At 53.7% G+C, this 26,402-nt stretch overlaps 3 protein-coding genes across 6 annotated transcripts; 2 read left to right on the plus strand and 1 right to left on the minus strand.

Annotated features, from left to right (window-relative positions):
• The first annotated feature begins 18 nt into the window (after positions 1-18).
• On the plus strand, positions 19-2,334 carry U2af1l4 (U2 small nuclear RNA auxiliary factor 1 like 4). Of its 2 annotated transcripts, none has more exons than XM_050119279.1 (8): positions 19-133; positions 271-358; positions 664-730; positions 818-867; positions 940-1,038; positions 1,151-1,284; positions 1,386-1,481; positions 2,079-2,334. In XM_050119279.1, exons 1-8 carry the CDS (start codon positions 90-92, stop codon positions 2,161-2,163), a joined length of 663 nt encoding a protein of 220 aa, XP_049975236.1. In that variant the 5' UTR covers positions 19-89; the 3' UTR covers positions 2,164-2,334. The 2 variants fall into 2 exon arrangements, with proteins under 2 accessions (XP_049975236.1, XP_049975237.1); XM_050119280.1 differs by having other exon boundaries at positions 102-142; positions 296-358.
• A 26-nt stretch (positions 2,335-2,360) lies between these two features.
• Positions 2,361-5,003, plus strand: Igflr1 (IGF like family receptor 1). The gene is made up of 5 exons (XM_050119278.1): positions 2,361-2,448; positions 3,294-3,477; positions 3,827-4,011; positions 4,268-4,592; positions 4,678-5,003. Exons 2-5 carry the CDS (start codon positions 3,312-3,314, stop codon positions 5,001-5,003), a joined length of 1,002 nt encoding a protein of 333 aa, XP_049975235.1. The 5' UTR covers positions 2,361-2,448; positions 3,294-3,311.
• A 903-nt stretch (positions 5,004-5,906) lies between these two features.
• Kmt2b (lysine methyltransferase 2B) lies at positions 5,907-26,276 on the minus strand. Of its 3 annotated transcripts, none has more exons than XM_050119117.1 (37): positions 25,856-26,276; positions 24,750-24,822; positions 22,475-24,510; positions 22,169-22,282; positions 21,925-22,075; positions 21,422-21,701; positions 21,185-21,240; positions 20,683-20,961; positions 20,318-20,412; positions 19,943-20,041; positions 19,690-19,803; positions 19,411-19,557; positions 19,219-19,314; positions 18,734-18,851; positions 18,149-18,262; positions 17,797-17,981; positions 17,635-17,724; positions 17,422-17,526; positions 17,237-17,310; positions 16,383-16,498; positions 16,205-16,296; positions 15,978-16,115; positions 14,780-14,938; positions 14,516-14,636; positions 14,359-14,437; positions 14,108-14,268; positions 13,159-13,383; positions 11,618-12,911; positions 11,447-11,536; positions 11,256-11,362; positions 7,770-7,907; positions 7,620-7,694; positions 7,359-7,536; positions 6,998-7,105; positions 6,815-6,898; positions 6,570-6,699; positions 5,907-6,481 (listed from the first exon to the last, which is right to left on the minus strand). In XM_050119117.1, the coding sequence occupies exons 1-37, from the start codon at positions 26,216-26,218 to the stop codon at positions 6,206-6,208; spliced, it is 8,160 nt and encodes a 2,719-aa protein (XP_049975074.1). In that variant the 5' UTR covers positions 26,219-26,276; the 3' UTR covers positions 5,907-6,205. The 3 variants fall into 3 exon arrangements, with proteins under 3 accessions (XP_049975074.1, XP_049975072.1, XP_049975075.1); XM_050119115.1 differs by having other exon boundaries at positions 22,169-22,285; XM_050119118.1 differs by lacking the exon at positions 24,750-24,822 and having other exon boundaries at positions 22,169-22,285; positions 25,856-25,994.
• Between the last annotated feature and the right edge of the window lie 126 nt (positions 26,277-26,402).

A 26,402-nucleotide genomic window follows, 5' to 3' on the forward strand; every position in this document is an offset into this window, starting at 1 on the left:
GGCACAGGCAGGTACAAACTACACTTCCCAACGCTCCTGAGCAACGGAAGTGACGCAAGGAGCAGGCGCGTTGGAGTGTTCGGGTAAAAATGGCTGAATATTTAGCTTCGATATTCGGGACTGAGAAGGACAAGTGAGAATGGTGAAGGGAGTGGCCTCTCAGGGAGCCGGGGCACTTGGGTCCTTATGGGATGGGTGGACAGGGCAGTGTTCGTGGGATGCCCGGCCTTCCCGGCCCTCGGTTTACCTCTGTCTTTGCACCTCTTCCAGGGTTAACTGCTCTTTTTACTTTAAGATTGGGGCCTGCCGGCACGGGGACCGGTGCTCCCGACTTCACAACAAACCGACATTCAGCCAGGTGAGACCCAGATTCGTGCCACTCCGCGCTTCATCTGCTGCCCATCATCCCGAGGCCCCGCCTCTTCCGGATTCCTAAGGCCAATCTCTGTTGCTTTCTGACCTGGCCCTCTGAGTAGACCATTCTCTCGGGGACTGGGCCACACCTCCCATGTGCGCAGGCCACGCCCCTTTGCTGTCCAGGTCGTTTCTTAGGCGCAAGCATCTCTGACAAACTCCAGTGGTTCCCATCTCGGTCCCCAGCCTCACACCCACTCTGCATGCAGCCCTGATTTCTGAGCCCAGGCCTCTTTATTTTTTGTTCAGACCATAGTGCTGCTCAACTTGTACCGAAATCCACAGAACACAGCCCAAACGGCAGACGGATCGCACTGTGAGTAAGAAAACCAGTCAGGTCAGGAGCCGGGCAGACAACCCCCAGCAGTCTACGCCCTCATTTCCCCCTTTGTCCCGCCTCCAGGTCACGTGAGCGACGTGGAGGTGCAAGAGCACTATGATAACTTCTTTGAGGTGAGACTTGCCGGGATAGCTGGGTTCCCTGACCTGGGTGCCAGACCTTAGCTGAGTCTCCGTCTTCTGCAGGAGGTGTTCACAGAACTGCAGGAGAAGTACGGAGAGATCGAAGAGATGAATGTGTGTGACAACCTTGGGGACCACCTCGTGGGCAATGTCTATGTTAAGGTGCCTGTTGCCCCCTGAGTGGCTGATGGCCACCACTGAGACCTCACAGCCTGAGGACTGTCCCCCAAAGATCTTGACTTCCACAGCCCATGGTCATCCACTTTCCCCTCAGTTCCGCCGGGAGGAGGATGCAGAGCGGGCTGTGACTGAACTCAATAACCGCTGGTTCAACGGGCAGGCTGTGCACGCGGAGCTGTCCCCTGTCACTGACTTCAGAGAGTCGTGCTGCCGGCAGTACGAGATGGGGTATGGCAGAAGTAGAGGAGTGGGCTGGGCATCAGAGTTCCAGGCGCTTCAGGATTTGGTAGGGGTTGTCAGTGGTGATGGCCTCTTCTGTCTGTTCTTAGGGAATGTACCCGAGGTGGCTTCTGCAACTTCATGCACCTACGACCCATATCCCGGAACCTGCGCCGGCAGCTCTATGGGCGAGGACCCAGGCATAGGTACCTCAGGTTCAGCTTGCCAAGTTCTCCTATACCTTGAGATGATTCTGATTTTGTGGGTATACCATTTCAAGGCTCTTGTGATATATATATAGTTTTGAACCCTGCCTGGAGAGCATTACCAGTAGGTGGAGTTTTCCTGTCCTGCAGCCGCTCTCAAATAAACACTGAGGTTATATTAATTACAAATGCTCAGCCAGTAGCTTGTGTTTGTTACTAACTAGCTCTTACAACTTAACCCACTTCTATTAATCTATGTGCTGCCTCATCTGACTGATAACCCCTGACTCTGCCCTCCCATAGCCCCTCATTCTCAGTTTCGCTTTCCTGCCTAACTTGGTCCTGTTCAGCTATTGGCCAGTCAGCTTGTTTAGCAAACCAATCACAGTGACACAGTGTAAAGGATTATTCAAATACCTTCGTCTCAGTGCCCCAGACAGTGTGTAGTCCAAACCTAAGACCAGCCTGAATACTACCCCTGAGTACCTGAAGTGACGTTAACAACCATCCTATGCCTGAGAGAGCAGCCTGGGGAAATCTTCACACCATTCCTAACTTTCCTACCCATCTCTGTCCACACCTCTTCCCACTTCCCAGGTCACCCCCAAGATCCCATACAGGCCACCGTCCCCGAGAAAGGAACCGGCGCCGTTCCCCAGACCACCGGCATGGTCGCTTCTGAGACTGGTGCTCCTGTTCCTCACCCAAGGGCAGAGACGTTCCTGTGCAGGGTCCCTTCTCAAAGCCCTCTTCACTCCAGCTCCATCCCAGGCTTCAGAGCTTCACGGTGTAATCTGCTCAGCAGAGGAACTTGCTCCTCCCATCCCTCCTCTAATAAAGCTTTAGACTTTGAGTGTGTGGTTTCTTTCCACCCCCACATCTAAGAGAATGTGTACACCAACCACGGGCTCAGCAGAGCAGCTTGGAACCAGCTGTGAAAGGAGGCTTTGGGTCTGGGTCTGCACCGGTAAGTTGGGACTGCTTTTGTACCCAAAACCTTAGATTCCCCTTTCTAGGTGCCTTTTAGGGAGAGGTCCCCGATTGTGGCAGGTTGGAGGATTCCTAACAGATGGGGGATGAGAAAAGGAGAAGAGGCGTGGCTCGGACCGTGAGTCCGAAGTTAGGCCTGAACACTGAAGCCCACCACACCACCCTGAGTGAAAACCCTTTCAGAGCTTGGAAAGCTTTGGCCATCTAGTACTGTGGGGTTTGGTTTGTGGTTTGTTTCAATTGGTTTTGGGTTTGTTTTTGTTTTTCAAGACAGAGTTTCTCTGTGTAACAGCCCTAGCTGTCCTGGAACTAGCTCTGTAGACCAGGCTGGCCTCAAACTCAGAGATCCACCTGCTTCTACCTCCTGAGTGCTGGGATTAAAAGGCTTTAATTGGTTTTTGAGGCAAGGTCTCACCGTGTAACTATGGCTGGCCTGAAACTCTCCCTGTAGACCATGCAGGTCTCAAACTCAGAGCTCCTTCTGCCTTTACCTTCCAAGTGCTGGGATTAAGGGTATGTGCCCCACACACCTGACTACTGGGATGTTTTTAGTAGCCCCCCCCCACACACAAGGCCTTCACCTAGTCAGACAGAGAAGACAATGAGAAGGCAGATGTGTGAGGATGGATAATCTGACCATCCACATCAAGTTCTTTTTAGGCCTGTGGGCCTGGAGTTGGGTATGGGGCAAACCAGCCCTCAAAGAGGCCCCACCTAGAATTCTGCACCCCTACACCCACCACTTCCTCCTGCCCTGGACTTCCTGGAAAGTGCTGCAGAAGCGGTGTGGATGGAAGAAAGTCCTGTGGTCACAACCCACAGGTTACAGGCTCTGCTGAGATGGGGCCCAGATGTATATTCTGGACAGCCACAGTGGCCGTGCTGCTGCTGATTCGAGCTGCCTCGCGGGAAGTCTCTTGGTTCTGCGGCCGCCTTGAGTACTGGAACCCTGACAACAGGTGCTGCCGGAGCTGCCTGCAGCGCTTTGGGCCTCCTGCCTGTCCTGGTGAGCACTAGATAGTACCGAGATAAGGGGCGTTAGGAAGTGGCTAGGTTCTTGCTGGACATGGCAGTGGGGCTTGTTTGAAAGCGCTGGGTCTTTGGCAAGTAAAACTGGGAGGATAGACTGAGCCTGTGCAGAAAGGATAGGTTAGGAGGGGGACACAGCGAATTTTACCTGTGAGTGGGGAGAGAGGGAGAAAGGGCTTATGTAGATTTTACAATGTGGGCAGGACTTGGTAGAGTGGGTGGGGAAAGGGGTGGGTTTTCCTGTGGATTTGAAGGGAGAGGGCCAACTAGCGTTGGAGAGAAGACCTGTGGGCAGACGTGCCTCTAGAGCCCATATGTCCTACTAGACTACGAGTTTACAGAAAACTGCGGACTCAATGACTTCGGCGACACAGTAGCACATCCTTTCAGGAAGTGTTCTCCTGGGTATTGTAACCCCAATGGCACAGAGCTGTGTAATCCCTGTAGCAGCGGAACCACAACCCCCGCACGTATGGAGAGCCACAGTAGAACTCAGAAGCAGTGTAGAAAGGTGCTTGATGCCTGGGCTCTGGGACAGGGATTGCCTGAGGTAGCTGTGGGCTGCTGTGGGTTCCATGAGCAAAGCTTGGGTCAGTGGGGAAGCCTCACTCAAGAGGGTGGGGGAGCACAGCAGAATCCCCAAGTGCAACGCCTTCAGTGGGTGGAAGAGGTGGGGGCAGGAGAGGTAGATCCATTTAAGGGCCTAAGGGGTGGGTGGGAAGCTTGGCCGGGTGGGCCCTGTTTCACTCTCAAACCCCTATCCTCAGAAGCCCATCCCTCCCAAGGAAGTCTGTCCTCTGACAGCTGGAGAAGCAGGGCTCTCTATCTCCCTGGATCAGGGACAGACAACCAAGAACAAGGTCTCCAAGCCCGGCTTTGCTCCACTCTCAGTGCTGACCCTCTTCCTGGTGCTTCTGTTCTTGGTAGTGGTCTTGCTCTCTTTGTTCAAGAGAAAAGCCTGCTCTCATCCCTGTCTCAGCTTGGCTTCTGGAGGCCCCAGCACCTCCGCACACTGGTGTTCTCCAGGCACCCTGGAGATGTTGGGAAGTAGGAACACCGGCAAGACACCACAGCTGCAGCTCTCAAGCTGGGGTTAGTAGGGGACAGCCCTGCCCAGGAGGGAAGGTGACCTTGAAGCTTGTCCTTCCTCCCCTTCACTACCTGCGTGGTTTTCCAGAGCTTCAGGGCCTGACCTCACAGCCCCTGTCTCGCCTCCTGGATGAGCTGGAAGTTCTGGAGGAACTGATTATGCTGCTGGACCCTGAGCCTGGGCCCGGCGGGAGCATGGCTTATGGTACCACACGACACCTGGCTGCAAGATACGGGCTGCCTGCCACCTGGTCTACCTTTGCCTACTCACTGCGGCCCAATCGCTCACCCTTGAGAGCCCTGATTGAGACGGTGGTGGCAAGAGAGCCATCTGCTACTCTGGGACAGCTTGGCATACACCTGGCCCAGCTAGGGCGGGCAGACGCACTGCAGGTGCTATCCAAGCTTGGCTGAGTCGGGGTTTGCTGGAGCTTACTGCTCTCAATAAAGTTTCCCTTGAAGCTAATGTCTGCTGCTCATTAAAGGAGTCTTCTTGGAATATAATCCTGGTGGGGCCCCAAGCCAACAGCCTTCTTTCCTGTAAAGGGTCCATTCCAGTATAAACAGGAGGACCTGCATGAACCTGGCTACTCCTGGAGTTATCTGTCTGCACTCAACTTGTGCATGAAGCCGGGCAGTGGTGGCGGACGCCTTTAATCCCAGCACTTGGGAGGCAGAGGCAGGCGGATCTCTGTGAGTTCGAGACCAGCCTGGTCTACAAGAGCTAGTTCCAGGACATGCTCCAAAACCACAGAGAAACCCTGTCTCGAAAAACCAAAAAAAAAAAAAAAAAAAATTCAACTTGTGCATGAAGGCAGAAACTAGCACACTAGCTCTGACATCTCCGCAGACCCCGATTTTGAGGCTGCATCCCACAAAGTCCAGGATGGCCTGGAACTCTGTATGATACTGAAGATGACTTTGAGTTTCAAGAATCTGGGACCTCCATCTGCCTGCCTTTACTTACCAAGTGCACATCACCTTGTCAGTTTCCACAGTGCTGTGGATCTCTTATATGATATGCAAGTACGGTATCAACAAGGTTGTATTTCTAGCCCTGCCACCCTAATCAGAACTGGTGGCCTCATTGGCCACTGTGGCTTTCTTGGTTACAAGGGTTAAGAGCTCCCATCTGCCTCCAGCACCATACAAATAAAAAGACCAGGGCTGGCAAGATGGCTCAGTGGATAAAATGGCTTACCACACAAGCTCGAGGACCTGAATTAGATCTCTGAACAGTCCTCTGACGTCTATGGGCATGAGACAGCATATGCACACACAACAACCACAACAATAAAATCAGGGAAAGACCACCTCTCCAAACATTGACAGACTTTATTGAGGGGGGGGAATTCCCACCTGGGACCCCACCCTCTTAAATAAAAAAGTGCATAGAAAAGAAGGGATTTAGAAACCTTTGTACAATATCTACATCCTGGGTTCCCAGGGCAGGAAAAGAGACGATGGCTGGGTGGGCTGGAGGCAGGGCTCCTGCCCGCTACATGCCCACATCCACCATCAACAGGAGGGTAGGAGTGAGACACTGAGAGACTAGGGAGCCACAGGCCAGGGTGAGATGGCAGCGGGCACATAAGGAATCTGGGGCAGCAACGGCCTCAGTTAAGGAAGCGACGGCAGCGCTTGGCGCCACAGTTGCAGGGCAGCTTGTTGCTGGCATCCTCGATGGGAAACTTGTAGTCATAGGTGAGCTCCTCACCTCGCAGGATGCGGCGCAGGGCAAAGATGACAATGTGTTTCTGGCCTTCCACATGGATGACACGAGAGAAGCAGTTGGGCTCACATGAGTGGTTGATAAAGCGAGCAGCATTGCCGTGCATGGTGGCATCTACCACATCAAAGTCATCCATGCGGAACATGTAGCACCCAATACCCTACAGAGATGGAACAAAGGAATTCGCTTTCTGCACCTGCAGGTCAGCCAACACTCTCTTCCCTCATTCATACCCTTACGGCACTTACCTTTCCATCATAGAACTTCTCTCGCTTGTCAGTCAGCACAGAGCGAATGACAATGCCAGAATACTCAATGACCATCTCACCAGCATCGATGTTGCGTTTACAGAACAGGCCTCGTCCATGGATAGCTGATCTACAGGGTAGGATGTGCCATGAAAAATCAGGGGGCAGGGGGACAGACACCAGGCAGCTCCCCATCACGGCATCTATCCATCTACCCAAGGGGCACCCCCCCCAACCCCACTAACCTGTAGACACCCACAGCCTCTTTGGATGTCTTTTTGAGATGGCGAAAGCGCATGGCCATGGGAAGCTCCAGGCTGGTGGCACGTCTGGTAGGGTAGAGCAATACCACATAAGTTGATATCCAGTAACAGCACCCTCTTTAGGACCCTTTCAGACCAGGCCCAGTACTCCCTTGCTCTGCACACCTGGTGGACCGAAGCTGCACCTCATCCTCTTCTTCATCGCAGGTGGCCCCCTCAGGGAGCACCCGATGTTGGGAAGCCAGGAAGTTGAACATGTCAAAGGTACACTTCCTGAAAGCAGGAGGAAGGTAGGACGGTCACAGTCGTGCCTTCAAAGAGATGCTGCCTAGCCATTTTTGATCTGGGCCAGTATCGCCAAGGACTATAGGGCTGAAGACAGCATAGAGGAGGTGGGTGGGGGTCCATTCTTCTGACATTAAGTCTACAGATTATTCTTCAGTGGCCTACGGTCTCAGTTTCATCTTTCTAGACTTAATTCCAAACTACTCACCGGAGATAGACCTCTTAATTCCAAACTACTCACCGGAGATAGACCTCAGCTCGGGCAGCCCCATGAGGATTCAGGGGGGGCTCCTCCTGACCCTCTCCCTGCTGATGGTAGCGGAACTTATAATGCTGGCAGCGCTGGGCCCCAGGCAGCTGCTCTGCCAGGAAGATGACAGCATCGTGGTGGATGCCCAGAAGCCGTGCTCCACTCATTCCTGAGAACAAGGAGGAGGACAGAACAATCACATGGAGGGCCCACCTTGCCCTTGCTCCCAGCATTCCTGGGGATACCTCTTACCACTGAAGGAGAGATGCCTGAGTCGTGCATGCCCTCGAGCCTCTTGCACTTTCTCAATCAAAGTTCTCCATGCTCCTGGAATGAGGGGCCAGAGTAATCAGAATGGGGTCTGAACACTTTCCTCCTCTGCTACTGCTACCCCTAACTCACCCTCCAAGCTCTCTGCCTCCACACTGAAGCCATCATCGCTGCTGATCTCAAAGCGCAGGTGCGGACCAGCTCGTTTTGGAACCTGGTTTTCTTTGTCCTCTGGGGATGGAGGCTCTTCCTCAGAGCTTGAGGCCTCACCTGCTTCCACGGAGAAGGTAAGAATAGGAGAGGATCACCTTCCTGGACTCAAAAGCTAGCACTCTGCCAGGGAAGCAGCAGACATATTTGATCACAGAACTTATGGGGCAGAGGTAGGGGTAGATCTCTGAGTCTCAGGCCAGCATGGTCTACAGCAAGAGTTCCAGGACAGCCAGTGCTACATAGAAAGAAGTCTTGTCTCAAAAAAGATCCAGTGCCCCTGATTCCCAATTGACACTAATCTCTTGCACCTCTGGGCACAAACAGACAGATTTAGGAGACAGATGGCCCTCATCCTGCTTCAACTACCTAGAGAGTCCTGTGGCGTTGATTTGGATGTTCTAAGGGGCCTGGAAAAACTTTTCCATCATAGAGCTGTTTCACTGAAGCATAAAGGCTCTGCAGGCTCATGGAAAGCCAACCCAACATTCACACCCATATGCCTATGATTATTCTGCTTCTGAAACATTTTATAGATATTGGAGAATCATTTATATGAAATAAATAATGGCGGGAACCCTAGAAATTGAACCTAGAGTCTTGAGTGTGTGAGGTAAACATTTTATTACCAATCTACATACCCAGCTCAATATATACTAAATATTTATAGATATTAAAATGTATAGGCTTGGACACATACATTCAAGTACACTCTATATTATAACCTGTGGGTCATGACTCTTTTGGAGTCACATATCAGATATTTACATTATGATTTATAACAGTAGCAAAATACAGTTATGAAGTAGCAATGAAGTAATTTTATGGTTGGGGGTCACCACAACATGAGGAATTGTATTAAAGGGTTGCAGGTGAGAACCACTGTTATAAATTATTTAAGGAACTTTTTAGGGATTGTCTGAACTTAGTATATATACATTGTCCAGGTTGGTCTTAAACTCCTGGATCTTCTTGCCTCAGACTCAGAGTAGCTGGGACCAGTCACAAATGATAAAGCAAACAGGACTCTAGATGTAGCAAGCGTTAACTGTGACATCGGAATGGTTAAGGGCAACCCTGAGGTCTGGGGCTTGAACAGTAAAGCTAAGATTGCCATCAACTGTCATGGTGAGGATAAGGAACGCTTTGGGTGAAAGTCAAAGACTGGGACATGTTAACTTAGAGCTCTCTCAGAAAATATCCCCCTGCTACTGGATAGTGGAGATGGCAAATCAGCAGAAAAGAGAAAGCAGGCACACAAGTTCAGAAACTAGGCCTAGGCTGTAGAAAGTAATGTGGTAGCTATCAGAACACGGATAGGATTAAGAGCCTTGAAGTCCCCCCAGAAAGCAGGTTGGGGGAGCCACACAAACCAAGGCAAAAATACAGTTATGAAGTAGCAATGAAGTAATAGAAATTGAAGGTTGAAATGAGGCATGAACAGAGGTGAGAGGAAAATGTGGGGTCCCGGAAGCTAGAAAAGGAAGTGTTTCAAGGAGGGAAGTTAGAGAGCAAACACTGCTGCCAGCAACTGCAGTGTACAACACGGCCAACCACTTTATCTAGGGCAGGGGTGGGGCACAAAAGCAGGAGTGGAACATGACACAGGAGCAAGACCCACATGCCCAGTCAATCAAACAGTCTTGCACCTTGTCCAAGTCTAGTCAGACAACCCTGACTGCTTGTTAGAGAAGTCAGATGTCTCCAGGCCTTCAAGGCCTTCCATTACCAACTCCTTCCCCGTCCACCTGCTGTTCTCTGAATAATCAAAGAACAGCCACAGAGCCCTTTCCCCTTATTCTTTCTCACTCGGCTTATCTACCATGCAGAGTCCCTGAGCTGCAGAATGGACACATCTGGGTCCCCAAGAACAGCAATGTGCCCGACATCATCACTATCACACCCTTATGCCAGACTGAAAGCTCTCAGTTAAGCAGCCTTAGTCCACGTGGCTCTAATTTGGTGAACCCAGGCTAGCTCTATGTACTGAGAATGAGAACCCCAACACCTGGATAGGACTGGGTCACTACAAACCCAGCTTGCCCACCAGCTTACTTGGCTGTTCTAACAAGTGACTCCAGAGACCATCAGAAAACCTCACTTCCAGTCTCACCAAGTCTTAACAAGAACCACTCGAACACCCACCTGTGATCCAAACTGCAGGGAGACCTGCTAGATTGTCCTACCACCCCAGCAATCACCCACTCAAAGCTCACCATCATTCTCTCAGTCTTTCCCTCAACCACTACCCTTCCCGCTCCCATCAGCTTTGAAGCTGCAGTCCTCATAGCCCCAAGCTCTTTGACCTGCTGCCCTACCTCCTCCTGATGCTTAGCTCAACTTCTTGGCCAGTTGCCTGGGTGCTGCTCTGGCTTCTCACCAACCACTATCTTCAACATCCGACTCACTCCATGTCACCTGCTCATGCACTCTGCCAATCCAGGATTCACAGGCCTGGCCTGGTGGCTCACTGTGGTAGATGAACTGCTAACAACTCCATCCCTGGCTCCTGGAACACCAGATTCTTCTGATCTTCCTACTGTTCCTGCTCCTCTCACTTGGGTTCTGGATGATCCCTGACTTTTTCGCTTTACTGAGCACTAACTTAGATACCAACATTAGATGTGCCCCTACACCATCTCCACAGCTACACAAAGCCCTACCACTTGAGTCTGTACACAAAGTTGTTTTCCTTCTTTTTGTTGTGAGAGAGGGTCCCACTATGTGGCCCAGTCTACTGCCGGATCAGAATCAAATCTGGCTCAGCCCAGCACTGCTGGCATTACAAGCAAGGGATCACTAAACCTCATTTCTTTTCTTGTCCTTTGCTGTTGCTTGAGACAGGGTTTCTTTCTGTAGCCCTAGCTGTCCTAGAACTTGCTATGTAGACCAGGCTAGCCTTGAACTTCAAGCTCTGTCTGCTTCTGCCATCTGAGTGCTGGGATTAAAGGTGTGCACCACTACTGCCCAGTCACTAAACCTGATTGCTAACACTTCTGTTTCTATGACAAGGCTAGGAGCTCCCTGTGAGTATCTGTGTAACCCTAGCACCTAACTTTGGGCTTACACCCACAGAGTGTGTGTGGGTTTTGTCTGTTTCTGCTGTTGAGAGAAAGAGTCCAAGACCTCAGCCCCTGGTCTGGACTGAGGTTTTTTTTTTTTTTTTTTTTTTTTTTTGAGGCAGGGTTTCCCTGTGTAACAGTCCTAGCTGTTCTGGAACTAGCTCTTGTTTGTAGACCAGAGACCAGGCTGGCTCAAACTCAGAGATCTGCCTGCCTCTGCCTCCTGAGTGCTAGGATTAAAGTGTGCCACCACTGCCCGGCGTGCACTGAGATTTTGAAAGTAACCAATTCAGGTTCTGTCAGTCACAAGCACAAGGAGGCAATGAGGGGGAAAGGTGGTCTCTACCTGAATAGTGATGCCACTGGGACTCAAAGAGTAGGTCTGATGGACCATCAGTGGCCCGGGCAGGACCTTCAGGAAGTGGCAGCAAAGGGCACCGGTCCTGAAGGGGCCTGTGAAGAGAGACCTGTCAGGAGGGAAAAATTATTGGGGAGGAGGAGGACCAGATTCTCCAGAGAAGGGACCTGGTCACTCACCCAGGGCTTTCTTCTTCAGGAGGCTCCCCAGGATTGTTTAAGTCCAGAACCCCACGTACTGTAGGTGTCTTCATACGCACGCGGCTGGACCTGGAAGGAAGCACAGAGGCTCAACTGCTTTCTCCTGTCCACCTCCACTGTCTGCAGCACCAGCCTGAGACCCATACTTACCCACCACCACTGATCCCTGGCACTTGGTGGGTATCCTCCAAGGATTCTCCATCTTCATCCAGCCGGGGAGTTTTGTTTGGAGGAGGAACTGGAGGGGATCGGCCAGAGAAGGTGGATACCCTCTTGACACGGATGGCCTGGCGTGGTGGGCTGGGGGGCCCACTGCTGAACACCAGTGTTAGTGGGGGTGGGGGTGGGGCAGGCCGGACCACTCCTACCCCTACTACAGGTAACACACTGAGCAGAGGTCCTGGGGGCAGAGTCCAGGAGGTGGGAGCCGTTGGGGGAATTATAGGAGGAAGAGGCGGCTGCTTTACTGGGGGTGCAACAGGATCACCCTCCCCAGCCATCTTCACAAATACTTGTCCTAGCTTGTTGACAAGGATGATCTTGGATGTAGCAGGTTTAGGGGGTTCTGGAGCAGGACCCAGACTCAACACTCGGACCCCTGGAGCCCCAGGGAGCCAGGCAAATGTCCGGGTAGGGTCAGCTGGGCTAGCAGGCAAGCCTTGTGGGGGCTGGCTGCCATTAGCCAAGGGAGGTGCTGAGGGGAGAGATTCCTCTCTGGGACCAGCAGCCCCCTCCCCAGGACCCCCTAGGTTCTTTAACACAAAGTCCACAATTTCTGAAGGCAAGTCTTCAGGAGGTCGGGCTCTGTCCCCAGCTGCTCCGAGGACTCCACCTCGGCTCACTCCTGGTCCTGAAGGAGAAGTCCCCTGTCCCCGAGGTTGCTGGACAGCCTCCGCCTCACTGTCTATGCCATCATCCACTCCATCCAGCTGCTCAATTCGGGGCGCTCCAGTGAGGGAACTGGGAGCCAGGGCAGGGCTAGACACCACCGTCACAGGGAAGTGAACATAGTGAGAGGTGGGGCTGGCCTCCTCCTCTGAGCTGTCCCCTGGGCCAGCCTGGCTGCTCCCCACAGCCCCAGCAGCCACAATCTCTTCCTGGAAGGGCTCAGTCCCCAGCAGGCTGGCTGCGAAGTCCAGGTCAGCAGCACTTAGTTCTGACACCACCTCCATGTCTTCAAAGTCTGGGCCCAGGTCTTCAGGGGGTGGCAGAGGAGATGAGGCCAGGTCAGGGGGAGCCAGCTCCCCTGAGGTAGGTGTGAGGGCTGTGACTGAGGTAGACAGGGGCACCCTGAGCTGAGGGGAAGTTCTGAGAGGAGAGGAGGTCCGCCGGGATGGTGGTGGCCTTGTGGCCAGGGGGCTAGGACGGCGAGATCGCCTGGGGGGAGCTGGAAAGTCCGAGTCTCCCACGGTAGGGATATGGTGGGTCAGGGAGGATGGACTTCCTGTGAAAGAAAAGATCAGCATCAGCAAGCTGTTCCACATTTCCTAGTTGTTCCTAGCTTCACTCATTCTTTTTTTTCCAAGACAAGGTTTCTCTGTGTAGCCCTGGCTGTCCTAGACCAGGGTTTTCTAGACCAGAATGGCCTCGAACTCAGAGATTCGCCAGCCTCTGCCGCCTGACTGCAAGGATTAAAGGTGTGCACCACCAACACCCAGCTGTTCTAGCCATTCTTGACACCATGTGCTTACCTGGGGAGGGCAGAGGACCAAATGAGACACCACCCAAGGGCCTCCGAGATGGTGAGTAGTTGGGCACTTTGATTCGAGCCCCTGAGAAGGAGCGGGGGGTGGGAGGAGGGCCACTGCTTGAATCTGTCCGAAGTGGGGGATCCAGATTCTGAATAGGTGAGTGGTGTACAGGATCTCCAGGAATCAGGGAATCTGCATCTGGCAGGTCATCATGATTGGGGGGCTCTGAAATGTCAAGGAAACTGTTTCAGGGGAGGTGGAGACTCAGTACCAAAACTTCCCTATACATGCCCCCTTCAAAGTCTGTAGAGACGGCTTAGTAGTTAAGAGCACTTGCTCCTCTTCCATGAGACCAGAGTTCCTTTCCCAGAGACTATGCCAAGTGGCTCACAATCACTCCAGCTCCAGGGGATCTCACCCCTCTGGCCTCTGTAGGCTCATGTACACACAGCCAGGAAATAAGCACATCTGGACCCCAAACCGACTTTAACACTTATTGTAGTGATAAACCTTCCCCTTGTACATAGTACAGTAGAGTCTGTGCCCTTAGCAAGGGCATACAACCCTTAGGAAACCAGCTGTGACCACTCCTATTCCCTATGGCTGGTAGTCTGGTGCTCTTCCCTCACTTCCTGTAAAATTCTGGGCACAGCCTCTGTAGTATGCTTCAAAGCCAGCTGCTATTGCTTCTGTCATCCCAGGAAAGGGAAGAGAAGTACATCCTTAAGTTTCTTTTTCTTTTTCATTTCTCGAGACAGTATTTCCCAGTAGCTAGAGTCAGTGCTCTCTGTAGATCAGGCTGACCTTGAACACACAGAGATCCTCCTGTGCTGGGATTAAAGGCATGCACCACAACCACCTGGCTCATCTTTAAGTTTAAGGCAAGGAGGGTATGGGGTTGGTGGTAACCTCTTTGAGGGGTCCCATCTAGGGAATGGGGTGAGGCTACCTGAGGAAGGGGTGGGGCTATGCACAATGGTCTGGTTCTCCTCTGCTGCCTCCAGGTGAACCGGCTCCTCCCTTGGCCCCCAGGGGCGATACTCTAGAATTCGGCACCGATACCAGCAGCGCCTCCGAGCATCCACTGTGCTCCAGTACAGGCGGGAGCACCTGGAGCAAAGGGGACAACAGTTAAGGGAAACCTAGAAACAACATCCAGCCCTCAAGTCCTCCTCCCCCCATCAGCCCTAGAGTGCTCACTGATAGCCAATGGGGAAGAGCCGACCCTCACAGTCTGAGAGATCAGACAGGGTGCCCAGGGAGTTGATTCTGATGGAGCCTATAGTACAAAAGAGAGGTCAGATAGGGTAGGGCCAGGTGAGGTCAGCAGCAGTATGTAAGAGAGCAAATGGCTTACCAATGAGTATATTGATGACATCTGGTTCAAGCCCAGTCAAGAACTTTCGTTTGAAGTTGATGCCCTCAAAGTCCACATAGACCCGCCGGAGAACATCAAAACCGTCAGGGGTCACGATCTCCTGGGAGGCAGAAAGCAAATGGGAGTTGCTGAATTGGCAGAGGGTAGAAAAGGGGCTCAGCACTCAAGGGCTTGGCCTATAGGACCACAGGGAAACACAAGACAATAGGGGAATGGGCAGCTGATTCCAGCATCCTGGCCCACCTTGCCATCTAGGAGGTCTGTGTGTTTCTGGCAGAAAACCTTCTTGTCATCCTGGAAGATGCAGTAGCTGGCCCGAGCACACATGAAGTGGAAGTTGCTGAGGCAGGAGGACAGGCAGCAGCCCACTGTGGCTCCAGGCTTCAGGCAGAGCTCACAGCGCTGGGGGAGGAAGGGACTGCTGAGATGAAAACTATGTGGCTCAGCATCACTGATAATTTGCACAGGCCCTGGCTGGCCTAGCATTACACAGCCTTCCCCGGCTGTCCCCAGGGCTAGGTGTACACCCAAACAACCTCCGAAAGCTGAAGTGACCATGGGGAAAGTCACCAACTCTTGTTGACCGGTACTTGCCCCCCTTCTTTACACTAGTTATCACACAGTTCCCGCCAAGGGAAGTCTTCTTCTCTGAGATTCCGCCCAGGGACACACAGTGAGAAATGTCCTGGTTTTTTTTTTTTTTTTGGTTTTTCCAGATAGGGTTTCTCTGTGTAGCCTTGGCTGTCCTAGAACTCACTCTGTAGACCAACCAGGCTGGCCTCATACTCACAGAGATCCTTCTGCCTCTACCTCCCAAGTGCTGGGATTAAAACTTGTACCATCACCTCCAGGCTAAAAAAGGATTCTGAAGCTGACTTGACTGGGTTAAAGAGACTGCCTAGTAAGAGGGAGATGGCACTGTATGGAAGGTGTCCTATAACGGTACTGTCAACAGGTGTTTAATACCTGTCTCTTGGGATACAGGCCTAGATCAAGCTAGAGAAAAAATGTTGTCAATCACCAGTGCCAGAGTCTTGAGACAACCAAACTGGCACTGAGAGAGCCAGACCAGGGGCACATGCCTACAATCCCAGCATTCAGCAAGCAGAAGCAGAAAGTACATTTGGAACGCGACTGGGCTACATAAGAGTACTAAGGGCAGCCAGGGCTCATGACACTGTCTCCAAAAACCAAACAACCAACCAAATAAATAAATAAAAGAGGGAGGGCTAAAAATATAGCTCAGTGGTAAAACACTTGCCTAGCACACGGGAAGCCTTAATTTCAATTCCCAGCACCACAAAAGGGTACTAGGGACCAGTAGTGGAACGGAAGGACATGTCCCAGAGATTACCGTGTAATAAAGGGTAAGTTCCACACTGAAGGAAGGACCAACCTGTGACCCCAGGAGCTGCCCACCTTTCTGAGCCCATGCCCTTACCATCTGCCTTCCTCGTGCAACAGCAGCATGAACATTCTTAAGGGAGCCGTCATTCTCCTCAAACACTTCAGCTGACCAAATGGCACAATTGACATGTGTCCACTCATTTTGCCCAATGTACAGAAGCCGCCCAGCCTCCTGTGGGAAGAAGAGGAATCGCATTAAGGGAGATGGGGGGTTCCGAGCACCAGGCCCCCAAACCTAGAGCTTTGTATAGTAACCTTTACCTTGGAGTCAGCATCCCCATACTTGAGACAGAGTGCACACTGACGGGGGTCATCCAGGTGCGAGAAAGCAGCGGGGTCCTTGCTCTGGAAAGCTGTGAAGGATGCAGGAAAGTAAACCTAGGAGTCAGGATCTAGAGCATGGCCCAACAATCAGGTACCAGTCTCTGCTTCCTAGTACCTGCTGAAGGATCCCCTGGAGGTTGCCCAGATTCTGGGGTCTCTGATTCTTGTTGTCTCCACTGGGCATAGACATGGTCCAAAGAAGGGGGCAACACGGCATTGGGGAGGACTCCGCTGTGAAGGCAGGGTTAGTATTGGATGTGTTCAAAAAAGGTAATTCAACTGGAGCCCACCCACAATATAAGCTTTAGCACACCATTAACTCCTTTCTTCCATTCTCACTTGGACTTTTTTCTCCCAAATAAGCTACACTCCTCTGTGCTAGCTAGATGTGCTGTTCCTAAGCTTCTGGAATACTCTGTTTTTCAGCTTATGTGTCACCTTTGCAGGACTCCTGATCCCCAGACTCTAGTGGCTTATTTGTCTAGGCTCCCACAGCCTCTTGGGCTCTGACCACTAGGCCATCAGTGTCTGCCTACCATCCAAAACATGAGCTACCCCAAATGCTTTCTAAAAGTAGAAACAGAGACTGGAGAAATGATTCAGTGGTTAGCAGCACTGGCTGCTCTTCCAGAGGACCCAGGTTCAATTAGCAGGACCCAAATGGCAGCCTATAACTGTAACTCTAGTTCCAGGGGATCAGACACCCTCATACGAACAGACAGCCATACAGCAGGCAATGCACATAAAATAATTGGAAAAAAAAAAGCAGAAGTAAAGACAGTGCTAATCACACACATAAACCTTTGCTAGTCTAAAGCAATGAGGAAAGCTTACCCTGGCTCCACCACCCTCCTCTCCAGCCTTGACTCGAACCCTGCTCCTTATCCTAAGCCTTATCCCTGGAATCCCAAGTGCCCTTGCTTTTGGCCTCACTCCTCGATCCCCCACCAGCTACTCAGTCTTGCTCACTTTGGCAGCCGGGTACTCCGTCGCCAGTACTTAGGGTCATGGGCATCGAACCAGCAGAAGGCAGACTCTAGCAGCTGGAAAATGGGTTAACAGGATGAGAAGAACAGATGGGGCAGGGTCTGAAGGGACATTCTTTGTCCTCTACCGCCACTCCAATTACCCTCCAGCACCATCCCAGCATTCACCTTCAGTAGGAGTCCTTTCATCTGGTTCCCAGCACGGCGCTCAGGGGTCTCTCCTTCTTCTGAGTGCCTCATCAAGATGGCTACCATGTCTTCCATGAAGCTGTGCTGTAAGGGAGTTTCTTAGTGTCTGGGCCCTGACCCCAAACTCCAACCCCAGACTGTCTCTGCCCTCTTCTCACAGCAGCCGGCTGCTCTTCCCCATTCCCCACTCACCACAGACTTATAGTGGCCTTCCTCAAAGCGCTGTCCCACAGCTTGCAAATCGCAGGGTCCTGGGTGGAGCTGCTTCCCATCCTGCCCACACTGCAAATTCAGAAAGTCAGAAGGCTGATCCTGAGCCTGACCCCACCCGACTGCCTATGGGGTCCTCCAGACCTGGGTGCACAGTAGCAATGGACCTGCCATCTTCGAGCTCAACAGGCCCTGGAGCACCTGGCGCAGGCCTCCCTGCAGGGCCCCACTCAGGGCCTCTCTCCAACGAGGCTGTGTTGCCCCAGCACATGGCCCACATGTGTACAGCACCGAGTCTGGCAGCCCAGAAAGGATCTCATAGTCTTCATCTAAAATAGCCGATGACAAAGGAGACAATGGATTGCAAAGATTTAAGGGCTCTTGGGAGGCCCCTGGACCCAAGGACAGTTAGTGTACCTGTCATCCTACAGGCCTGGGGTGGGAATAGGGTCTCCCAAGGGCTGAACCTGTGCCCCTTAAGCACTCTTCTTCTCACCTGAAAGTCCCTCACATTTGGCATGTACCCAGTGGTCACACTGTGCGCACTGCATCATCTTGCTCTCATAGTCATTGTCTTCATAGCAGCGTGTGCAAATTGGGCAGTAGTTCCCTGGGGGAGGAAGTGAGAGGTCAAAGTCAAGAGCAGGCAGGAGCAGGTCCTAGTCAGGTGCAGAGGCTGTGCACATCTCTGACAACTACACAAGCTGCTTCCATTATACCCTTCAGTCTAAAAGCTGTCTGTGGACAGCATGTGTTCTCTGTAGTCAATACCTTTCAAAAAGAAAAGAAAAATTTTGCTAAATGATCTGGGTGAACAAATGAAGAAAGTACTGGTCTTCAAGCTGCGCAGTGGAAACTTGGGTTCTTCGAGGAGAAATCTTAGAGACTAGGTTGCACTTCTCAGAGTGGCTCTGCTCTGTGCTCATTATTCTGTATACTGGAGGACTTCCACAGCTAAAAGCTGGAAAGCTACTAGAATTTCTTCTTCCTTTCGTTGCTGGAGGCCCACTGAGGAGGACCCTAGTCCAGAGCCTGGCCCATTCCACCATACCATGCCCCCTGTTCTCCTGCCAGGTCCCACCTTTCTCAAAGAGCTCGGTGCACCTGGGACAGAGGCTGTAATCTCCAGACCACTCGACGTCCCAGTTCTTGCCTGGAGTTGCCCCACAGCTCTTACAGCGCACACAGGCTGAACAGATCTGGGGAGAAGGGTGATGTTAGAAGACAGCTGGACAGCAGGCTGCAGCAGACTGACAGGTGAGAGGAGAGGAGAGGTGGAAGGAAACAAATGAAGGACCAGTACAGGAAATTATGCTAAGAGGAGGAGAAAGGGAGGGGCAGAAGTGGATCTCAGGGTCCTTCCTGTGAGGCTAGGAATACTGAACTCATGAGCTCCTAAAGGTCAATTCTGCCTGGGTGTATACTCTACCCAAAGAATGTTGCCTGTCACACTCTCAAGAGTGATGACCAGCCCAGCCCTTACATCTTTTGAGAGCTTTGGCTAGGTTATATCTGAGGGTGGAACAAGTAGAATGCCAGAGCAAGGGACATGGGCTCATCTCTCACCCAGTGGCGCCGTTTACGTGTGGCTCGGGTTGGGTAGCTAGGTCCTAGGCAGGCTGGGTGGTAAGCATGACGGCAACGTTCACATTCCAGGAGGTGCTAGAGGACAGCGGAAGAAAAAGCAGGGTAAAATATACTGTATAATGATACCCCTCCCCCTAGGCCTCCATCTGCCCTAGGCTGCTAGTGCCCCACCTTGGACCCACGGCCTTTGCGCCCACAGACATGGCAGAACTTGCAGCGCCGGCAGCACCAGGTATCTCGATGCTGGGGCAAGGGCCGTTCAGCCTCCTCCAGACAGAAGGGGTGGAAAGGATCACAGCAGACTTGGCAAAAGACCAACTAGGAGGGATAAGGAAATGATGAACAGAATGAGGCTGGACAGCCAGAGGACGAGCCCTGGGTGAATGGAGACTTGGAGGCCAAGATTATCTTTTAAAAAAAAAAAAAAAAAAAAAAAGACAAAGCACCAACCTCATGGAGGCCTTTGCTAGCACACAGAAGGCACACCATCGGTGGTCCCCCTGGCACAGAAGTAAGCACACTGAGACCGCCCATAAGCCACACGTTCTCTAGGTCACAATCCTCCTGGGTAATAGAAGAAGACACAAGATTAGAAAGCAGCCAGGAACACGAGTCAGATCCATGCTGAAAGCTCTGTTTACTCTTGATACAATCAGGAAGTTTCTCCCACCACAGGCTCTATAACTGGCTCTCAACCCTGTACCTTAAAATCTACTCGGACCCGGTGCACACCATCAGGGGACTTCTGCTTTCCAGTCCAGCCATTGGGGAAAGAGGCAAAGGAGCCAGGGGCTAAAGAATCCTAAGGAGGGACATGGAGTTGTCAAAGGATGCCAATCCCACCCCTCTGTAGACTCCTCACTGGCCTCCCCCAACCTGCCAGACCCTGCCTTTTGCCCAGATCCCACTTGGCTTTCCAGAAAGGCAAGACCTGCCTCATCCCTCAGGACCTGTCCTCTGGTGAGGACACACCACGACACTCAGGTGTGCCCATCACCCTGACTTGCCAGGTAGCTCCTGGAGAGCAGGAGCCATGCCTCACACAGGGCTTGGGGTTCTCGGAGCGGGCCGTGCTGACCTTGTCCAGGCGCCTTCGGGCCTTGAGCTGCAACACAGGCTGCAGGGTGGGTTTGCGGGGCCGGCTCTGCTCCTCAGGTTCTAGCACTGGCAGCTCTAGGCAGGACACAGGACAGCTGACCCTTCCCATGCTGGGCCCTCCACCCCTCTGCACCTACATCCAGGGCTTCCTCCAACCAGGCCCTTAGTGAGCACCTCACACCAACTGTGTATGTGCGTCCCTAGAACTACTTTATCTTTATCCCCAGCTACCCTTGTGGACAGATTGAGGAGCCTTGTCCCTTCTAAACAAAAGGCAGAAGGCCCTGGATTTCACCCCCAGAATGGCCAAAAGGAAAAGAGACATAGGACAAACTGAGAACGCACCATGTTCTCTGGGGGTTCGACGTCTTGGAGCAGGGGGACCCCCGGGATCTGAGTCATCTGAGTCCTCGAAGACATCATAGGAGGGTCGCTGTTTGACGCAGCGTCGAGCTGACTTGCGCTGCAGTAGGAGGGAGTCCTGCTCCTCGGGCCCGGGAGTGGCCCCCACCTCCTCCCGGGGCCCCCCAGCTCCCGCCCCCCGGCGTGGGCCTGGAGGACCAGGGGAGGCCTCGGGAGATTCATCGGAATCCCAGGGCAACAGCGTCTTCACTATCGTCCGGCCTGTGGGAACAGGGGACTTGGTAGGATTTGAGCTCAGCAAGGGACTTGGGCACCAGGACAAAGGAAATCAGGAAAGTGTGGCACAAAAGGAATGCAGGAGAGATGCAAGCTTTGGTAGAAAAGGACACGTGACAAATGCAAAGGCAAGGCGGAGAACAAAGAAAATGTGGCCTCTGCCACACTACTAAGGTTTTACGAATAAACGCTCTTCAAACTTTATTACCTTTTTTTGCTAGCCGCTCCATCTTCCGAGCCTCTATCTTGTCACACTTCCGGTATCTGGGGAGGGGAGCAGCACGTCACCAGGGTAGGGGACTGGTGGTCTGGGGGGAAGAGAGGAAGCTCTCCACAAGGATGCCAATCCCACTGCTCTGACTGGGCAGAAGAAAGGCTGGGGCAGGAGGCTCAAGTGACTTAACAACCCCAGATGGAACCAGAAGGCCACACTCCAGCTACTTACACACAGCACTGCTTCTTAGTGTTGGGGCCCCCAAACTTAGGTTTATCCAAGCAGTTGACACAAGAGCCACAATCTTGCACACGCAAGCAACCCCGGCAATGCCCGCAACGAGCCATTCTCATCTTCTTGCCATGGTGAGATGGCAGTGACCGCCGTGGCGTATGGGTCAGGGCCCCTGCAGACCCTGTAGGCTCCAAGTCTCCTGCAGGTCCTGTGGATTCCACCTTTTCCCGTTGGGATCGGGATGGGACACTCTCAGTCTCTGATGCTGATGACGTATCTATTGTAACAGATGGAGGGGAGACAGAGCCACAAAACACTAGGTATCCTACCTCGTTTCTGTTTTCCCTATGCTTTCCCACACTGACAGGCTCCAGGTACCCTGGAGCTCACTGGGTTTGTCCACTTGCCCCCTAAGCCCAAACAAAGCTCTCTACTTGGCTCCCTGGAGCTCTTGTTCATGCACAAACCTTGTCTAGCCTCCCCCTACACAAGTCCCCTACCCTCAGCTGCGAGGTCCTGCCGATCCCGGAGAGGGAGGGCACTGAGGCGGGGTACATCTTCAGGCACCATGGCCCGAGCCTGACCCAAGGCCACAGCAGCATGACGGCAGACATGTTTGATTCTGGGGCCTTGCACAGGTGACTCAGGGCCCTGGGAGAGGAAAAACCAGGAACAGGTGTGGGAAATTGTTCCCTATGATCCTGTAGCCAGCCTTCTTCAGAAGACCCTCCTCTCACTGCATACCGAGGCTCGATCTCTCTTAGCGTCCATGGATTCATCTTCAGACTTGACACAGCCTCTGTCTGGGGTCTGTTTGACAGTCCCCACAGCCTCCTCCATTTGCGCTACAGGACTTGGCTGCTAGGGGAAACAATAGGGTTAGGGGCTGCAAAGTGAGGACCAGTGAAAACGGGAGTAGGAGAGGGAAGGGATGGGGCCAGGGAACAAACAGGTGGAAATGAAAGGGAAACTGGTCAAGTGTTCCTGCTAAACACTGGCTAGGGAGACAGCTGGATGAAGGCAGGGGCCTGCTCAAAGCACTGCACTCACCGACATTGAAGCTGCCACTTTCTGCTGTTGCTGCTGATCAATCTTGAATAGCTGCACCTTAGCTCTCTTAAGGAGGCTAAACATTTTTTCCTCCACCCCAGACAGCGGCAGCGGACCTGGACTTGCACCAGGGGCCTTTTCCAGTGGTGGTGTCTGCTGCGGTGACGGAGGTGGCTGCAGCTGTACCTGTGGCTGTACTTGCGTTTGCTGTGGTGGTAGTGCCTGGGGTAGGAGCTGTGTCTGCAAGGCCTGTGGGGGCTGCTGGAGCTGAGTCTGAAGCTGCTGCCCATTGCTCAGAGCTGGAGCCCCATTGTGGGGCACCTCGACCTTAACAGGAGTGGTGACCACAGGGACAAATCGAGGCAAGCTGAGGTGGTTGGTCCGCCCCACAGCCCGAGGCTCAGGCTCAGCTGGAGAGTCATCAGCAGGAGGCAGCTCTGGCTCAGGGGCTTCAAGAGCCCCAGGAGGAGGAGTAAGCACCGATTCATAGATCTTCAGGTGGGCTTCACTTGGGGTAAACTGGGGGGCCCGAAGGAGTAGGGGCCTCCGGGAGGGAGTGGCAGGGGTGGGTGGTGGAGATGGTGCTGGTGGTGATGAGGCTGGTGGAGGAGCAGGGGGAGGCGGCGGCAGCTCCCGGGTTAATGAAGTCCAGCGAAAGGTGGGCTCTCTTAGGATAGACCGTCTCTTCTCAGGGAGTGGGACTGGAGTAGATGGGGGAGTTGGGACACGAGGTGGAGAGGGGACTGGTACTGGCTCCTGGGGAGCAAGTGGGGAGGTCGCAACGGGAGGTCGAGCAATAGAAACCTCCACCTTTGGAGGCTTGGGAGGGTCTTCGTCCATAAATCGCCGGGGTGTCTTGATAACACGGGAGGAACGGGCACTCACCACAGGCATAATAAACTGCCGTATATTCTTCAAGAAGGTGGTACTTTTGGGGGCCACAGTAGGACTGTCTTCTGGAGGGCTTCCTGTGGTGGTGCTGGGGTTTGGAGTGGGAGAAAAGATGCCCTCTGGTACTGACCGAGCAGCTTCCCGCTCTGCCCGTTGGCTAGGAGTCAGGGGAGGCCGGCCCCTCTTCCTAGAGCATGTAGCTGGCACCACAAGAGGAGGAGACTCTTCTTGTTTCTCTGAGGCTGGGTGTGGGGAAGGGGATGGTGGGGGAGGAGGAGAAACTGGGGGTGGTAGAGGGGATGCTGGAGGTGGAGATACTGATGGGGGTGGGAGAGGAGGTGGTGGTGAAGGGACTGGAGGAGTCAAGGGTGGTGATGGCAGCTTTGCCTCTTCCTTCTCCTTGACTAGCATCACTTCTTCCTCAGTCACAGCTGTCTCAGTCTCCTCTTCTTTGATCTCAGTGTTGTCTTCCTTTTCTCCCTTCTCCTCTCCCTCCTCCTCCAATTTCTGCTCTGGTTTCTTCCAACAAGGGTCCCCTTCCTGTTCATCTTCATCTCTTCTTTGGGGGGTATCCTGCCAGCTTTCTCCATGTTGACTACGACTCTGACCTGATTCTAGTCCCTGGGACAACTGTCCCATCTTCACTTTATTAGCCTTTGAAACAAACTTGATCATAAGGGGAAGTCCGCCTCGGCCTCTGCCCCTGCCTCCACGGCCTCCTCTCCCAGGCTGTCCTCCACGTTTGGGGGTTCCAGGTCCTGGACCAGGTCCCTCCTTGCACTTCCAGCTGCCAGTTCTGTTCTTTACTGGAACCACAGGAGGTGGAGGCTCAGGTTTAGGGATTGTCACAGCCGCCTCTGCTATCACTACTGCTTGCTGCTTTTTCCGACAGGGGCCTGCTGGCCGTCCTGGGGGTCGACCCCGAGACCGACGGGGAGTAGAGGGCTCACATGCCCGGCTCCGGGGGGCTTGGGGTGCCTGGGCCCGCCGGAGAAGTTCAGTCAGTGCCTGCACCATCCGTTCGGTGCCCTCCTCACCCCGTTTCCGAGAAGAGGTCTTTGGGGGACCAGGAGCCACATCTGCTAGGCGAGGAGGAGGAAGGGGAGTCGTCTTATGCTTTCGGCCCCGACCCCGAGGGGCTCGACCTAAAAGGAAAACAGTTATGGCGAGTTGGGTCAAGCTGGCCCGGAGGACTTGATAAAAACACCCCAGAAGGGCAAGGTATTAAGTTTTACTTGTCTGTTATCCCAAAGCCCCAGCTAGCTTGGACTCTGAACACAGGACACTGAGGAACAGGTGGAAACTAGGTGACGGCCAGAGAGCTGACACAAAGGACAAGACCATCCCCGTCAGACTAGAGAGGTAGAGCTTCCCCATCACTCACCTCGCTGGGACCGGAGCGCAGAGCGCAGGGAACTGGGGGCCACATCTTCATCTGAATGAAAACCCTGAAATTCCTGATTTAAGGGACCAGGGGTGAGGGGAGAAACAGCAGTCAGTGCCAAAGCCCTGGTTCCACCTGGGTTTCAGGTGCTGAGGATATAATACTTAGCTTCCACCTTAATGTACTCCCGCTTATTTCCCAAAAAAACTTAACAGACTGAGGCCAAGTCAGAGGAAATGAAGGCACAACGCAATTTTGAACCAGACCATACCAGCACAGCCTTCGGTGGGGCACTGGCCCAGAACACTAGAGGGTCTCTCTCCTCAAGAGGAGCAGTAGGCATTACACTGAGGGCTAATTCCAACTTAATACGAAGCAAGTCCTTCATCTACACCCATGCAGGGCATTCCTAAATGGGAATGCTGGGGGGGAGGGAGGTGGAGCAGGTGGTTTATCACATTAGAAGCCACTCGGAGCCCTCAGAGGACTACTAGCTCTCCTAAGCAATATAATCCACACATCCACACACTCCTCCTTCTCCAAAAGGCTCAGAGGGCCAAATCACCAGCTGCACTCACCCCAGACTCAAGACTCAGCTCTTATTCTAGCCCTCTTCAACCTGTACCCAAAGAATCCTCCACCACTCTATCTTAGAACCAAAGAGCAACAGGGACACTGGGAAACCAGGGATGTGTCGCGGCTTGTGAGGCCCAAGAAGGCAGCCTGCAGGTAAGAGCCCATGAGGCTCTATTCCTGGTCCAGTAAGGCCACGCTGCTGCTGTCAACCACCACTGGTCGAGCATGCAATCCCTGTGGCCCCTTCACCCACTCCTCTTCTGCTCTGCCACTGCTACCGCGAAAGATCAGCTCAGGACACCAGCAGGGCTTGCCTGGAGCCCAGGCGTCTCGCTGCAATCAGGTTTTCCCTGATCACTTTCAAAGGCCCTAACCGCCCGAAAGCTCCACGCAGCCTGCCTCCTTCCATGCTTATTTCCAAGCGCTCCGAGAACCCCACTTGTCCACAACACCCTTCGAAGCTATCCGGAGCCCTGCAAGCCCCTGGCCTCCGCCCCACCCGGCGCAAGAGACGCCTCCGACCGCCTCACCTCCTCCTCGGATTCCCCGTCACTGCTCTCCTCCTCCGGCATGCAGCCACGGTTCGGGCCCCAGCCACGGCCCCGGCCGCGACCCCGGCCCCGCTGAACGCGCGGACCAGCCCACAGACGGCGGAGCCGGCGCAGGCCCCGGCGGAGCCCCAGCAAACGGAGCAGGGCCGTGTCCTCCCCGGGCTCGGCTCCTCCCGGCCCCGCCGCGCCGCCGCCGCGCCGCAGGGTTACCCGCACTCTTTCGGCTCCGCTGCCTCGGCCGCCGCGGCCCCCGCCCCCGCCGGAACCCCGCGGCCGGCCCGGGAAGCGGCCCCGTGCGGAGCCAGGCCCGGGGCAACTGCCGCCGCCCGCCGCCGCCGCCATCTTGGCACCGTGAGAGGGGCCGGGGAGGCGGGGGGAGGGGCGGCCCGTGCGCAGGGCCGGGGGGAGGGGAGAAGGGGAGGGGCGAAGCGGGGCGGCTGCGGCTCACGACAACAACCAGCGCCGCTGCGGGGAGGGAAGGAGAAAGGGGGGGGGGGGGGGGGGGGGGGGGGGGGGAGATGGGCTG

Source organism: Alexandromys fortis, unplaced genomic scaffold (genome assembly GCF_014885135.2).
Source record: "Alexandromys fortis isolate MF-2015 unplaced genomic scaffold, M_Fortis_MF-2015_v1.1 scaffold_140, whole genome shotgun sequence".
NCBI classification, from domain to species: domain Eukaryota; kingdom Metazoa; phylum Chordata; class Mammalia; order Rodentia; family Cricetidae; genus Alexandromys; species Alexandromys fortis.